Source organism: Ranitomeya imitator, chromosome 3 (assembly GCF_032444005.1).
Source record: "Ranitomeya imitator isolate aRanImi1 chromosome 3, aRanImi1.pri, whole genome shotgun sequence".
Taxonomy (NCBI): domain Eukaryota; kingdom Metazoa; phylum Chordata; class Amphibia; order Anura; family Dendrobatidae; genus Ranitomeya; species Ranitomeya imitator.
Window position 1 is genome coordinate 390,652,469 of NC_091284.1, and position 17,565 is coordinate 390,670,033.

The 17,565-nt window shown below is 44.3% G+C and overlaps 1 protein-coding gene across 8 annotated transcripts in view; it reads right to left on the minus strand.

Moving 5' to 3' along the window:
- Positions 1–17,565, minus strand: part of ADGRB2 (adhesion G protein-coupled receptor B2) — a 682,045-nt gene that overhangs the window by 167,064 nt on the left and 497,416 nt on the right. For all 8 annotated transcript variants that reach the window (XM_069757009.1, XM_069757010.1, XM_069757008.1 and 5 more), the window contains exons 3-4: positions 11,237–11,323; positions 1,045–1,209 (exon numbers count right to left, since the gene is read on the minus strand). In XM_069757009.1, the coding sequence (XP_069613110.1) occupies positions 1,045–1,209; positions 11,237–11,323 (252 nt within the window). The remainder of the gene's footprint in view (positions 1–1,044; positions 1,210–11,236; positions 11,324–17,565) is intronic.

Sequence of the window (17,565 nt, forward strand, 5' to 3'; positions counted from 1 at the left end):
TATAACCCGTTAGGAAGACTGAATATCCTAATCCTAATTATTCCATGCTCATGATTTTTATGATATGACTGATCTTTCCACTTGACAAAACTATAATAACCTCTTTAGTGTTTGAGATAGGGCTTCACCATTCATAATTTTTCATCATTTATACAGTGTTAATTATGTTAAAAAACCACATTATACTTATTAAGAGTGGTCCATAGAAAAGTAGCCCGCCTCCAAGACTAGTGCTATGCTCTCACGACGAGGCCGTAGCCCCTTGCTCTCTTCCTGGTGATGTGGTGCTGCCCCATGTGCAGTGTCTGGCTTTATTTTGCCTTTCCGTTCAGTCCCTCTGTGCACATCGTGTCAGAAAGATGGTGTTCTCCATTGTGAAATGCTATGTGGGAAGCGGATTGATTAAGGAAATGTAAGGCTACTTTCACACTAGCGTCGTACTTGGCCCGTCACAGTGCATCAGGCCGACGTACCGACGCATATTGTGGAAGTGCCGCACAATGGGGGCAGCAGATGCATTTTTCCAGCGCAAGCAACGTTTTTTTGTTCGGACGGTCCACCACAACACGACGCAACTGTCGCACGACGGTTGCGATGTGTGGCAATGCATCGCAATGCGTTGCTAATACACGCCTATGGAGAAAAAACGCATCCTGCAGACAACTTTGCAGGATGCATCTTTTCTGCAAAATGACGCATTGCGACGTGCAGTGCACAACGCTAGTGTGAAAGTAGCCTTAGAGGCAATGCCGACAAGTATCCAGAAACAAAACCACCAGCTAAATGTTGTATTCAGAGTCTGGTTCAGAATTGGCATCAAACCGGCTATGTCACAAATATGAAGAAACCGAGGCCTTCATTGGTCAGGACGGTCAAATGCGCTCATGAAATTCAGCAGGCTACTCTGTATATATAATTCCTAAAGGACAAGACACCCTCACTTCTACTACAGAGACATACCGTCGACTAGACAATTAGAAAAATGGGGCATTTTTCAGATTATAATTATATTAAGTGCTGAAAGAGTTGAAGAACTGAGGATACCAGGGCATGTAGCTGTATTGTTGCAAGTCCGCGTTTCTCTCAATGGACCGCTGCACAGTGTCCCGTATGGAGATGACACACAGGAGCGGGTGCGTACGTGGGTGCCTTGACCACATGTTGTCGAGCAAACTCCCCACTGGGACCATCCTTCAGCAGCAGGATCTCCTGAAAAAGAAGGAGGAAAGTGCAGGGTTAACGCTTGGCAGAATGACGCACATAACAGGCATAATCCCGTCTTTGTTAAAGTGTGACATTTGTCGATTAATAATAAGGTACACGGTTTAATCCTTTTTTTCTGTATTATTTCACTAACTGCTACTGTGATAAAGAATTTCGCTAAGGCCAACATTTTGTCTCTGGTAGATTTTATGCCGTGTCTATCTTAATTAGTGATGCTGAAAATCCGTTTGATTCCTTCCCAGCCCCCAGAAAGTCTGAACAGTGTCACAGTGACAATACACACAACCTTCGGAACAATGTGCGCCAATCACATCATCAGTCTGGAGTACCATAGGAGAATGACAAAATAACGGCTGAGAGTTTGCCAAGGGTGAGACAATGGCAAAATCCCCTCCTTCTGTGGGTGGAATACATTTATTCTCCCAGAATAGAAATGTGTGAGGATGCACACACACACACACACACAAACAAACACACACAAAACACACAAAGCTCTGACATAAGGGCATATTAGCAGGCGCATAAATATTCATATAAGCAGGCTCTTTCCCTGCTCAGATGCTTTCTGTCATAAGCGTCCTTGGACTTCATCAATCTCCAGCCGAATAGGAGAAGTGGACTCATAAATCAGAGGGGCTGGGACCACTTTGTGCTGAAATCACACGCAGGAAAATGCTGAATGTATAAGTTTGAATCTTAGAATAAATAGATTATTTCTCTCCCTCCGCACTCATTCTCAGCACCCTCCAGGAAAAAAATAGGTAAACGCATAAATTCTACAAATGAATGGGTGTAGAAGGACGGGCGCTTGATAAGAAGGAGAAAGGCTAAATTTATATGTAACGTTCCCAGCTGCGTCACAAGCCCATTATGTGACAAGCCAGAAAAAGGTATTTCCCCTGTCTGCTAATCTGGGGAATAATACAGGTGCCAGAAAACAAATAATGGGAGTGTGGAAGCCTGTGTGCAGCACCCCTGAGGTATACAATGTGGCAGCTCATTTTTTAGACGGTAGAATAAGAGAGCGCAGGAAGCTGGGGAAACTTAAAATGTCACTTGTCATACAACCCACTGAGCAACTCTGTCTACTACTCCCCTAATGCCAGACGCTCCATTGTGGCAGAGATGAACGATTCATCAACTGAACTTAACATTATTTTATTGAAATTATTTCACGCAATATAATTCTGAGCACAATCCAGCAATATACGATAACCAGGAGATTAACAATAAAAATAATTAATCAAAATATTCCGATAACAGGACATGCTCTAAACTTCATCATACTCTACTGGTTTATATATCAAAAAAGCCTTTGGGGGTGCTAGCTTTTGTTTATGAGACCAATGATGAGCCAATAATACCCCAAAGCTGCATCAAGAGCATCTTATTCAGCCAGAGATCCTGAGTACTGTGTGCCGGGGAGCAAAACAACTGTCTGCAGATGGATATCTGGCCTGGTTTATATCCCTGGTCATGACGTAGAGCTTGTTACTTGGTTATTCTTAAAATTATTTATATCAACATAACTTCATAAACTACAATGGCTTGCATGCATAGTACTATTTTCAGCAGTCACTGTGTCTGGTATTCAGAACTATTCCCTGTGATGGAGTCACAGCTGCTAAGTGTTCCACTTCCCTTCTGGAACGTTATGTCACAGATCAGAAGCCGGGTAGCTCCATCCATGAAGGTTGGAAAAGTTAAGGGGCTTGGCTTGTCATGCTCATAATGCAAGCCCCACCCCTTAGGGATCCTGATGTCCTGTGTTCTACTAATTCACAGCTATGAAGTCAGAGTTTCCATCCAAGCCACTGACATAAAGAGGATATGCCAAGGCAGCATCTGTCTGTCCAACCACTGGTCTTACTCCCTCAGTAGTTCTCCTGTATCATACAGACTTTCAAGTCTATATGGATGGGGCTTATCAGTGTGTTGGCTTGTGTTAAAAGCCAGGACCAGACCACAATGCCTAATCTGTGATATAATGTCCCAACAAGGAAGGGGAGCGCTCAGCAGCGGTGTCTCTATCAGAGAGAATAGTTCCAAATGCCAAATAATGTGACAATTGAAGTTTATCACTATGAATACATTTTTATCCCTTTACATGACCCCTTTAATGGTCTGTTAGTGCTTGCTCTAAAGTCGAAGATGTTATTACTATATTTGCATGTAGATTCAAAAGGGCATTTGAACAAGTACTTGTCTGGAAAAGAGAAAGCAGTGATTAAGAGAACTCCTCTGGAAAATATGGGTGAGGGTTGTGATTTTGAAGGATTGATAAGAGAAGCACATCAGGAGCTGATAGAGAGAATGGGTGAGTAGATAACTGATGTATAGAAATCAATGGAGACAGTTGATTTCTGTGGCCAATTTTCACAGCAACAAGCTGCTCTGTCGGTGATCGGTGCAAGCAGGGGAGAATGATAAGAGCTGTCTGCAGCACCCAGCACTGGGGAACAGCGCTTACTGTAAGGCTTCTTCCCAGGCACCAGTGCATGTCACACAGATGACACCCCAGTGTGTCCTCCATGTGCACGTGTGCGGGACGTTTTGCGGACAAGTCAGCGTGTTTTGCCCATGAACACACGGATACCGTCATGTGCACAGACCCATTCACTTAAGTGGGTCTAAATGTGTAAGTGTCTCCGATACGTGTGTAAATTATCACCACACATACTGGAGACACAGAGGTGTGAAAGAGATCTTAATCACTTTTGTGATAAAAATAATTGATGTGTCCCACAGCTGCCCCAGTTCCTGCGATGATGGTGCTGCTGTTACAGAAAAGGACCGCAAACATAGCACAAATGGTGCTTTTCAGTTTTCAGACAGGTATTGACCAAAAGTGGCCAATCAGATGACATCAGTGTCCTGACTAGTAGCGTTAGGCAGCTGATGCTCACTACATGACTGTTTTTCGTATAACAACCATGATATGGCATTATGTTATTAAGTAGCAATGTCAGTTGCAATTCAGGTTCGGCACATTACTACAGTGATTTCAGAGGGAAGTTCCTTTCACCCAAAGCAAAGATTCGGTCAGGCTCATTCTCCTACAAATTAACAAACTTAAAGGGTTTGGCCAATTTATCGTTGCTTTAACAGATGTGTTGGGGATATCATTTTGTGTACATTTACTACTATACAAGTATGATCAGTTCTCCTGCTGCACTTATTAGTACAGCCTTTCTCAGACTGATCAGCTCTCCAGCGTATAAAATGGCTGCTGATGACCCGCCCTGTCCACCAGCCTCCTCCAGTATTGGAAGAGACTGATGGACCAGTCTGATCACACGTTTCTCCACCAGCAGCCATTATATGGACAGAAGCACTGATCAGTCTGAGGAAAGCTGTATGAACAAGACAAAGGAGAAGAACTGGTCATACTTACAGTGGGGAAAAAAGTATTTAGTCAGCCACCAATTGTGCAAGCTGTCCCACTTAAAAAGATGAGAGAGGCCTGTAATTGATATCATAGGTAGATCACAACTATTAGAGTCAAAATGCTAAAACAAATCCAGAAAATTAACTTGTCTGATTTGGCAAGATTTATTTTACAAATTATGGTGGAAAAAAGTACTTGGTCGCCTTAAAACATTCAAGATTTCTGGCTCTCACAGACCTGTAACTTCTTCCTTAAGAGGCTCCTGTGTCCTCCACTCATTACCTGTAGTAATGGCACCTGTTTGAACTTGCTATCAGTATAAAGCAGTCACACTCCAAACTCCACTATGGAGAAAAAGAAAGAGCTGTTGAAGGAAACCAGAAACAAAATTGTAGCCCTGCACCAGGCTGGGAAGACTGAATCTGTGTGATGAAATCAACTGTAGGAGCAATAATAAGAAAATGGAAGACATACAAAACCACTGACAATCTCCCTTGATCTGGGGCTCCACGCAAGATAAAAACCCTGTGGGGTCAAATGATCACAAGAATGGTGAGAAAAAAATCCCAGAACCACACAGGAGGGACCTAGTGAATGACCTGCATAGACCTGGGACCACCGTAACAAAGGGCATCATCAGTAACACACTGCCGCCAGGGACTCAGATCCTGCAGTGCCACATGTGTCCCACTGCTTAAGCCAGTACATGTCCAGGACAGTCTGAAGTTTGTTAGAGAGCATTTGAATTATCCAGAAGAGTATTGGGATAATGTCATATGGTCTGATGAAACCAAAGTAGAACTATTTGGTAGAAACAAAACTCTTCATGTTTGGAGGAGACAGAATGCTGAATTGCATCCAACGAACACCATACTTACTGTGAAGCATGGGGTGGCAACATCATTCTTTGGGGCTGTTTCTCTGCAAAGGGACCAGGATGACTGATCCGTGTACATGAAAGAATGAATGGGGCCATGTGTTAGGTGACAGGTCTTCCCCACTGCAAGGGGTAGATGCCAAGCCTTGCCTGCATCTGCGGCCTCCCATTCTGCTTTGACCACTGCGGGTGCTGCTGAGCATAGATGTCAGTCTCAGCGTCTTGCTCAGACTTGTGCTATTCGTCTGGTTGCTGCTAGCTCTTCAGCCAAGCCTATGGTAACCAGCGGTAGTCAACTACGAGCAAACACTCTGGAGACTAAGTCCAGAAATCACCGACTGAGCATGCTCGTGATGTGGCGATGTCTTATTGATGGTCAGTTATCAGCTGCTCTGGTGATGTGGCAGCTCCGGATTGGTCCACGGGCAAGGTCCTGTCCGACTGGATTTGAGCTGTACGTATAACAGGTTCTAAAAGGCGCACACCAGTGCAATAGTATCAATCTAATTTCATGTGTAAATGTACTTTGCAACTTTATGGTCTGTGCCGGCATGTGCTCAGTGTCGGCTGTTAGCTGTTAGAATTCCGGCACCTCGGGAGAGGAGTTTGTTTGTGTGGATTCAGGGCTGGGGTAAAGCCATTACAATTCCGGCACCTCCAGAGAGGAGTTGCTTGAGTGCTGTTGCTGACTGTCTGACCACTGTTGCTACCTGCTCCATTAGTGGGCTTCGATCCTCTGTGAAGTTTACAGGGATCGTGTCTAGCATCATATCTTTTGTTACTGTGCGCAAGTGACATAGCTCTTTTGCTGAGCATCTGCTTTGTTACTGTGTGCGATTGCCACAGCTCTACTGCAGTGCATCAGCTTCGTTACCATGTGCGAGTGATACTACTTCATGTGCTGCTCACTGAGTCACGAGAAACTCAGTGCGAGCTAGCAATCGTTCACTACATTCTCCGCCATTGTTCACATTAGCTGCAGTTTTACATCTCTGCACAGTGGACCCCGGGTTGTGATTGCACTTCCTCATCAAAATTATTTAGTGCAATCCTCCAACCCTAACACCATGTATCATGAGATTTTGAGTGCAAACCTTCTTTCATCAGCAAGGGCATTGAAGATGAAACGTGGATGGGTCTTTCAGCATGATAATGATCCCAATCACACCACCAGGGCAGCGAAGGAGTAGCTTCATAAGAAGCATATGAAGGTCCTGGAGTGGACTAGCCAGTCTCCAGATCTCAACCCCATAAGAACCATTGGAGGGAGTTGAAAGTCCGTGTTGCCCAGCGACAGTCCCAAAACATCAGTGCTCTAGAGAAGATGTGCATTGGGGAATGGGCCAACATACCACCAATACTGTGTGCCAACCTTGTGAAGACTTACAGAAAACTTTTGATATATAACAAAATATTGAGATGAACTTTTGGTAATGACCAAATACCTTTTTTACACCATAATTTGCTAAATAAATCTTGCCAAATCAGACAAGGTGGTTTTCTGGATTAGTTTTCTTATTTTGACTTTCATAGTTGTGGTCTACTTATGATGTCAATTACAGGCCTAACTCATCTTTTGGAGTAGGAGAACTTGCACAATTGGTGGCTGACTAAATGCTTTTTTCCCCACTGTACATAATAGTAAGTGCCACAAAATCCTATCCCCAACACGTTTCATAATGTAAAGATAGTGGCTAACTTTATTAACTGACTGTGCAGCCAGCACTAGACAGCGCAATACAGACTGCATAAGGCAAACGGAGCAACATTTATTAATGAAACACAATTTACAATAATGATTTGTAGCCCCAATTGCATGCATTTAAGTAAGAACAAAAAGTGTCCCTCAAAGGTGTACAACTCATTGAAATATTTTGCACCGTTTACCTGCTATAGCCTCTTTTCGATGTCTATTGCTGGCTGTAGAATGAGCTAACTTAGATTTTGTCCGTCAGCTGCTATGACAGTTAGATGGTGAGATTGTAAGTGTTTTATAACTTTTTTTTGAGCTGCTGTAAATTGATTTATGACCATAGACAACATCAAAGTTGAATGTGCAGAAAAACAGATTAACTTTTTGGGCTGTTGATCTCTTCCGTTAACAGTAACTTACACTACCTGAAACATTGTTAGGCAGGTAATTCCCCACCCTAATCTAGATTCTAAAGGCCCCCGGAGGACATACCTCTCCTGCCCACATCCTTCATTTCTCAGTTACACTCTTGATTAATGCCTCCTATATCAGCAGCCTGCCTGTAACTCTGGCTATTTACACTATCCACTTTTTCTGTTCTTCATTTAAAACGGATTTCCGATTTTCTGCCATGAATCCATACATTCTGCAAGCTTGCAAATACAAGTCTTTTTCTACAATAGGGTCATGGCTACTATCATATGACAACCGTAAAGTAAGCACCTGACCTTTTATTTTGTGGGTTAAGAAACCTAACATGGTTATACAATATAATGAGATATTTGACCTGAACATGTTCCCACTTCATGTTCCATCAGCAGGCAAAAGGTCAGCGGCTCATTTCTGGATTGTTAAATGCTAAAACTTACCAGGGCTTTATGGCCTTGGGTAATTACAACCCATGCACCAATTCTTACAGCTCCTGGTTTCCTGTCACTCATTCCCTTTAACTCCTGTCGCAGCAGCACGTCAGTCTGTAATTTGGACCTCACCAGTTTATGTGATTCTGCATTGGTTCAGCATTTGACATGTAAATCCTGCTTAATGTGGGATGTTGTGACCTAAAAGCCTGCAATTCTAGCATCTTGTGCTAGCAAAATCAATAGCATCACCCAGAGACAGTTTTTCTTTTATAGATTTTATATGATGAAACCAAATGAGACCTGAATATTTTGGGTTTGATACAGACTCTTTGTCAGCATGTTCTGCACATTCAGAATGGAAGACTATTAGTCTTGGTTACATTGTGTTTTCTTGCTTGCCATATACTAATTCTCTTGAATTTTTCTAGATTGTAGTGGGAAAATATAATACTGTAAATAGCAAAAATGTATTTAACACTCTGATGGCCTTTTTTAAACATAAAAATATTTGCTTGTGAGCTAATTTTAATGTTCTAAAATGGACTTTGTCATCACCATAAATTGAAAAATTTGCAAAGTGTTTGTAAAAACAAACAACTTTGCAATTTATTTCTCTTTTGAAGAACTGAGGGATTTCTAATTTATTGTGAACAGCAGTGGCCAGCCTTCTGGGCACGGAGTCCAGCACTTGCAAGCTCTTTGCTATGGAGCTTACAAGCGCTGCTCTAAAGCTTAGCCAATCACTGACTCTGGCCAGCTTTAGTCCTACTGCGCTCGTTTGATTCTGCAGGGGTAAGCTGCCTCTTCTTGCAGCATAACAGAGCACAAAGTAGTGACCCAGCCATGCCGCTGGCCCAGACTGTTAATCAGTGAGCAGCTCCCGACAAGCAGCAAGATAGGAGGCAGGGAAGCACTCCTGAACTGCAATCATGACAATAAACTTTTATGTTTGGGTCCTGCTTTGAAGACTATTTTACAGGGCCAGCAAAGAAAGCAGGCACTGCACTGACGGAGACCAGCCTCGGTAGTGGGCAATAGCATTAAAATTCCCTCTATTCGTCAGAACAGAAACAATTTTTACTAACATGTAAATTGCAAAGTTTCACCCCTCCGAAGGACCCTGGCTGTCACCGCTGCAAGCGTCCGCCTCCGTTCCTGAGAATTGCAGAGAGTGAAGGACCTTCGATGACATCGCGGTCATGTGACCGCTCACCTGACTGCGACGTCATCGAAGGTCCTTCACTCACTACATTCTCAGGAACGGAGGCGGACGCTCGCAGCGGTGACAGCCTGGGTTCGTCGGAGGGGTGAGTATAGCCATATTTTTTATTTTTATTCTTTATTTTTTACATTAATATGGATCCCAGGGCCTGAAGGAGAGTTTCCTCTCCTCCAGACCCTGGGAACCATACACACCGCACACTCCGATACCGATTTCCGATATCACAAAAATATCGGAACTCGGTATCGGAATTCCGATACAGCAAATATCGGCCGATACCCAATACTTGCAGTATCAGAATGCTCAACACTAATGATGAGAGAAAACTCTTTTAAAACATAAAATTGCTCACAATTGTTTAAAAGCTCCTTTTATTTTTAGGGCGATCTACACATGAAATAGGTACAGACAGGGTTTACAATGGCTAACATACATAAAATAATACATAACAGAAGTATATACGGTAATATAAAGTTAAAAAAAAACAAATACAATAAACACAACCGAATGAGTGAAAGACCGGAGCAGAGAGAGTAGACATGCAGAGGCTTCCAATCCGCAAGGGAAGGCAAAAGTGGGTGACAGTAAAAGCTGCCGACATGACAGTATAGTGGCAGAAGAAAAAAGAAATAAAGACGCTCACTACGCCAATATTGTTTGGGATACACCGGAAAGTTAATGAACACTACGCCCTTAGTCATAGGAATATCAAGGAATTCCCATTACTACCGTAAGAAAGTTGTCTATGCCATAAACACGTAAGGTTTTATCCTCATGTTTTTAAATTAATTTATAATTAGAATTTTCTGGATGGAAGTGTTTGAAAATCCTTTTTTTCCGTAGTGGTAGCAGGGTTATTTTGGGTTGCAGGCTTCTCTGAAGACATGAGTCTGACCAGTTAGGGTAGCAAGTTCCAGAGTGTTTGGTGGTGGTAGAGTGTGGAGGAGTCATACACAGGAGACATCTTTGAGATATTTTATGTGAGGACCTAATGAGAGGTTAGCAGAAAAGCAGATGTTGGGAAAACCAGAGATTACAGTATGTGTGGGGACACGTTGGGTAATCAGGTGAGATATATGGCGATGTAAATTACATCAATGAAGCAAAGTGTTAAAATGTCCTTTTATAAGTATATAAATTCTATATGTAACCTTAATTCCAAATCTAAACTATAAAATTATGTTTCAAGGAGAACATACTAATTAAGCAGTACTCTTCTAAATTTGGAAGAAAGTTGAAAATGACAACTTGGTGGAATGTATATTCTGCATGGGAAGGGAAATGAAAAAAGGGATAGATTCAGCAAGGAAGATTGTGGTAAGGACTCGGAGTAGTTGGTCTCATTGTTTATGCAGGAAAAGACCAGCGAGTGGTGAGCGGGACCACATCACTATTCAGTGTTGCTACTAACCGGTAATGTTGTAGCTGTCAACCTCAAATCAATTTCCATAAACAGAAGAGCCTAGGTCAAAATTAATAGGCGATATACTGCAGTATACGTGTAATCTGTGAATCTCATGAATTACTTATCAAAATGTAAAATGTCTGCATGCGCGCTAAGGAATCCGAACAAAGTATTACAGAATGGATGTATTTTTATTGGTGACTTCTTTCAAGGTCTTCTGTTCTTCAGCGGTTTTTCCAAACTCAGTTTTATTACCCCAATCACACATTTCATTCTAATTTTATCTATTTCTTATTTACTGTAGGAGGTTGTGTCCTTTTGATTCTGTTACTGGTTATTGGATTGCCTTCTGTACTTCTCTTAAGTAATCATGATATTTTACTATTATTATGATTCCATGACTGCCCATCAGCATAGAAAATACTGACAAAATGTATCCATAAAAGCAGCCTAATCTAGAGATCAATTCTCATCTGACCGAAAAACATCTTGGTTTTAAAGCTTTTTTTAAAATTACAGTACTATGTGTCGTGATAAAATATGGCTTTGCAGGCTTCTTCTTACCTGTCTGTGCCATGTATACAGCAGGTTCATCTGCAGATCGTGGCCTCTGAGTTTTGACCTTCTGGTTCTCTTCCTGTTCATCTTCACCTTAAAACAAAGGAAAACAAAGGTTGGTGACCAAGAACTTATATATTATTTTATATTTATAAGTTATAAGTTATATATATTTTATTATTTATATATATATTACTTGTATGTTATTTTTTATCCACTAGTAGTGGGTAGAAAACAGCATCTTACAAATGAAGAAATCTCATAAGAGAGAATCAAACCAAATTACTGACCTTGAATAGAAAATTATTGCTCTTTATAGTTACTTAAGTAGTCAACTAGCATACTTTAAGAGATCACAGATTCAGCTGATTGAACACAACCAGGCACAATTGTAACCAGCCCTGATTCCTCTAATAATTATATATTACACCTTGCATTGAGAGTGACACAAGGTTTCTTCAAGGACACTGTACAATGCTCAAAAGAAATTCTATGGCTAAAATTAGATGGTCCTAGTTAGGACCTTTGTTTACAAAACAGTAGAATATACCTGTGAGCAGGGTCGGACTGGCCGGGCAGGGTATCAGGGAAATCCCCAGGGGGCCCTTGGCAGTGGGAAGAAGGAGAGGAGGGAAAATAATGTGTGGTTTTTAGGGGCACGGGCCTTTTAAAAGCACAGACAAAGAAAGTGCAGGGGCGCACGCATGCAGCGGTTATTACCTGAACCACGGCGTCACAAGTCCTGATCGATGCTGGCAACTGTGCGCCCATCGTCACCGGCATATGACATCAGTGTCATATATATGGGGGGGGCAGGATGCAGATATATGGGTGACCAGGATGGATGTAAGGTACGGTAGAGTCAGGATGCATAAATATGAGGGGTCCAGGATCGCTATATGGGGTGCCAAGGTGGATTTATGGGGGGGCAGGACAAGAGAACAGGATGCATATATATGGGGGGCCAGAATGGATATATATGGGGGGCCAGGAGGATATATGGGGGAGGCAAGACAAGGCTGGGCATATATGGGCGGAGCCAGGATGGATATATGTGGTGGAGCCAAGATGCATATATATATGGGGGGCTAAGATGGATATATATTGGGAACCAGGATGGATATATACTGGGGAGCCAGGATGGATATATATGGAGGGCCAGGATTAATATATACAGTATATCTACTATATAATTGTCTAAGGGTCACTTCCGTCTTTCTGTCTGTCTGTCCTTCTGTCTTTCTTTCTGTCACGGGTATTCATTGGTCGCGGCCTCTGTCTGTCATGGAATCCAAGTCGCTGATTGGTCTCGCCAGCTGCCTGTCATGGCTGCCGTGACCAATCAGCGGCGGCCACAGTCCGATTAGTCCCTCCCTACTCCCCTGCAGTCAGTGCCCGGCGCCCGCTTCATACTCCCCACAGTCAGTACCTGGCACCGGCTCCATACTCCCCGCAGTCAGTGCCCAGCACTCGCTCCATACTCCCCGCAGTCAGTGCCCGGTGCCCGCTCCATACTCCCCGCAGTCAGTGCCCAGCGCCCGCTCCATACTCCCCACAGTCAGTGCCCGGCGCCCGCTCCATACTCCCCACAGTCAGTGCCCAGCGCCCGCTCCATACTCCCCGCAGTCAGTGCCTGGAACACGCTCCATACTCCCCACAGTCAGTGCCTGGCACCCGCTTCATACTCCCCACAGTCAGTGCCTGGCACCCGCTCCAAACTCCCCGCAGTCAGTGCCCAGCGCTCGCTCCATACTCCCCGCAGTCAGTGCCCAGCACCCGCTCCATACTCCCCACAGTCAGTGCCTGGCACCCGCTCCATACTCCCCATAGTCAGTGCCCGGCGCCCGCTCCATACTCCCCACAGTCAGTGCCCGGCACCCGCTCCATACTCCCCGCAGTCAGTGCCTGGCACCCGCTCCATGCTCCCCACAGTCAGAGCCTGGCACCCGCTCCATACTCCCCACAGTCAGTGCCCAGCGCCTGCTCCATACTCCCCGCAGTTAGTGCCTGTCGCCCGCTCCATACTCCCCGCAGTCAGTGCCCAGCGCCCACTCCATACTCCCCTCCAGTCACCGCTCACACAGGGTTAATGCCAGCGGTAATGGACGGCGTTATGCCACAGGTAACTCACTCCGTTACCGCCGCTATTAACCCTGTGTGACCAAGTTTTTACTATTGATGCTACCTATGTAGCCTCAATAGTAAAAAGATCTAATGTTAAAAATAATTTAAAAAATAAAAAATCATCATATACTCACCTTTCGGCGCCTTTCCCGCTCCTCGCGATGCTCCGGTGACCGGTCCATGCATTGCGATCTCGCGAGATGATGACAGCGATCTTGCGAGACCGCTACGTCATCATCTCGCGAGACCGCAATGCACTCTTGAGACCGGAGCGCGCGAGGAGCGTAAACGCTTCCTGGATCCAGGGGCCAATGGAAGGTGAGTATATAACTATTTTTTGTTTTAATTCTTTTTTTTAACAGGGATACTATGCCCACATTGCTATATACTACATGGGCTGTCCAATATACTACACGGGCTGGGCAATGTACTACGTGGGCTGTGCAATATACTACGTGGCCTGGGCAATATACTACGTGGGCTGGGCAATATACTACGCGGGCTGGGCAATATACTACGCGGGCTGGGCAATATACTACGCGGGCTGGGCAATATACTACGCGGGCTGTGCAATATACTACGTGACTGGGCAATATACTACGTGACTGGGCAATATTCTATGTGACTGGGCAATATACTTCGTGACTGGGCAATATGCTATGTGGCTGGGCAATATACTACGTGGCTGGGCAATATACTACGTGGTTGGGTAATATACTACGTGGCTTGGCAATATACTACGTGGACATACATATTCTAGAATACCCGATGTGTTAGAATGGGGCCACCATCTAGTATATATATACATATATATATATATATACCGTATATATATATATATATATATATACACTGTATATGCATATATATTTATATATATACTAGATGGTGGCCCCATTCTAACACATCGAGAATGCCAAGAGTGTGCAAAGCAGTCATCAAAGCAAAAAGTGGCTGCTTTGAAGAATCTAATGGTTTTGTATCACTATATTCTGAGAGCTATAGCTTTTATATTTCTCCACTGATGGAGCTGTATGGCTGTTTGTTTTTTGTGGGACATCCATCCTTTTGATTGTATTTAATTCCACTTTTTATAATTTATTATGAAGAAAAAACAGTTTTTGCCGCAATTTTTATTTACGGTATTTTTTTTACAGTGTTATAGATTGGGTTGTTTCGGATTTGCCAGTACCAAATATTTATATTTTTTAAAACAGTTTTCTCATTTTTTTTTTACTTAGTCCCTCTATGGGACTTTAACTTTTATTACTTTGTTCACTAGTATAACGAATTGCAATGCACCAGTATTGCAATGCATTACAGCTGTGAGTGTGACAGTGAGCCAAGGGGTATTATTTCTCCTTGCCAAGAGTTACATGTTAAGCATGCCGAGGTGAGGAGACTTAAAGCCGCAATGCTCCTCTGGGCAATATGCAAATTGTCTCTTCAGAGAGGAAGAGGACTAGAACTCTAGTGCCACCTATTGGGAGTAGCAATCCTAAAAGTTAATGTCAACCCTTTAACGAGCCTTGGCTTTCATCCTAAGTCATGTGACAAGGCTCGTTAAAGGGTCAACATTGACTTTTAGGATTGCTACTTCCTATAGGTGACACTAGAGTTCTAATCCTCTTCTTCTCTGAAGAGACAATTTGTGACAGTGAGAGAATGCCTTTTAGACTATGCTGCTGGCATGATCTAAACAGGACATCATTGCTGGCAGACCCAGAGGTTACCATTTAACCTCTGGCTGCAATGACAAGGCCGTTACCTATCCCAGACTTCTAAATGCTGCAATCGCTATTGATCACAGCATTTAGTGGGTTAAACAGCTGAAGACAGTGCGGGCCCAGCCCCTGGCTGAGACACTCGGGCTTGACTATCACTTAAGCTGAGCTCCCGGTGGCGCTCGCGTGGTCACCGCTTGTGTGACTGCATGGTCGTCAGGACGTACCTGTACAACCATTTGTAGGAACACACTGCAAAATAGGATGCACCAGTATGTGAAATGAAGGGGTTAAAACTCAGAAACTATTCAACGTAAAGTCATAATAGTCACTCAGAAAGAGGCAAATTATTTTTCTTTTCCCTTAGTGATTAAAGTAAATATCCAGCAAAGTAACAGACAGTCCTCCCGATCCCCTTTCTTGTACTTCCCGAGCCAACAATGGCGCCCCAACACTGACGTGTGGATGTTGCAGAAATGCGAGGTTTGCGAGCCTGAAAAGAGTTGCTCGTCTTGTTAATGCATATGAAGCATACCTGTCTGTCTTTTGCCCTATTAGTTATTCTTCTTACTCTGAGGATAACAACCAATTCATTTCATTTTCTACAATAGTCAAGTACAGCCGTGAACGTGTCTGCTTAATCTCGCAACCATGGTTAACAACGAAAGGTTTGGAAAACATGTCGAGTAAATATCCTTAAAAAGTCTAAGAATTCCAATTAATTGCAAATTCACATTTAGTTTCCATAGATACAGTGACTTATTACAACGGCTTATGATGGGAAGTACAGTACATAAAATGTCTACCTGGGTGGCCAGTGTAAGGCTCTTTTCATACAAGATCACTTAGGACCTTTTTCCTTTCTCTTCATTATAGAGTAATCTTTGTCTGGGGACAGAATTGGCAAATCCCTGTACATGAGAGCTGAAGAAATATGTATCTGAGCACAAACAGTATAACTTAGCACCAGCATTTATTTTCTTTTTTACTGTGAGAGTTCTGATAAAGCTTGTTCTGCCATAATTACTGACCCTAAATGCTATTGTGCTGCTTCACCTTGGCCACTCCATGTAAGTATTAAACTCCATAGAAATACATAGTGCCAGTAGCGTAGCTACTGGGGGGGCAGAGGGGGCCGTCGCCCCGGGCCCTGTCACATGAAGGGGCCCACTGGGAGCCAGGGCAGGGCCACTTCTGTGAGGAGGCAGAACACCGCATAGGAGCAAAGCAGTATAATGTCTGCTCCCGTCTGACGGAGACTCTGCACCTGCTAGCACAGTGCCGGCTGCAGAGTCTCCCTCCTGCAGTGAATGGTATTGCCTGTCTTATCCTGGGCTGCAGCTCTGAATCTTGACTCTGTGCAGTGTGCACGCTGGGTCCTAGTGCCATTTCACTGACACATACACACCTCCTGGTCCTGCCTGCAAACTTCATCAGTAAGGCTACGTTCACACTAGCGTTATGCTAGTGTGCGTCGGGTTAGCGTCGGGCGACGCAGCGGCGACGCACGCGTCATGCGCCCCTATATTTAACATGGGTGACGCATGCGTTTTTGTTTGTTGCGTTGTACGACGCATGCGTCTTTTTTGCCGCAAGCTTCGGACCAAGAAAACGCATCAAGTTGCATTTTTTTTGCGTCCGATTTTCGGCAAAAAACGACGCATGCGTCGCAAAATGCAGCGTTTTTGCGTGCGTTTTGCCGCGTTTTTGCGTGTGTTGTGCGTTGCGTCGCCGACGCAGCGGCTCACAACGCTAGTGTGAACGTAGCCTTAGTGAGGATTGAACTTATTAGCAATAGCTTTACTAAATTCAGGTATGTCACTGTGAGGTGAATGTGAGACCATTGGGGTATTGTGGGAGAGGGGAGACAGGGTACTGGGGGGTGAATGTGAGGCAATGAGGGTATTTTGGGGGAGGGGAGACAGGGTACTGGGGGGTGAATGTGAGGCAATGAGGGTATTGTGGGGGAGGGGAGACAGGGTACTGGGGGGTGAATGTGAGGCAATGAGGGTATTGTGGGGGAGGGGAGACAGGGTACTGGGGGATGAATGTGAGACCATGGGGGCATTGTGGGAGAGGGGAGACAGGGCACTGTGGGGTGAATGTGAGGCAATGGGGGTATTGTGGGGGAGGGGAGACAGGGTACTGGGGGATGAATGTGAGACCATGGGGGCATTGTGGGAGAGGGGAGACAGGGCACTGGGGGGTGAATGTGAGGCAATGGGGGTATTGTGGGGGAGGGGAGACAGGGCACTGGAGGGTGAATGTGAGACCATGGGGGTAATGTGGGGGAGGGGAGACAGGGCACTGGAGGGTGAATGTGAGAGCATGGGGGTAATGTGGGGGAGGGGAGACAGGGCACTGGAGGGTGAATGTGAGACCATGGGGGTGTTGTGGGTGAGGTGAGGACAGAGCACTGAGGGGGTGGATGTGAGGTGATGGGGGTATTGTTGGGGCTGAAATGGGGGAGGGGGACAGGGCACTGGG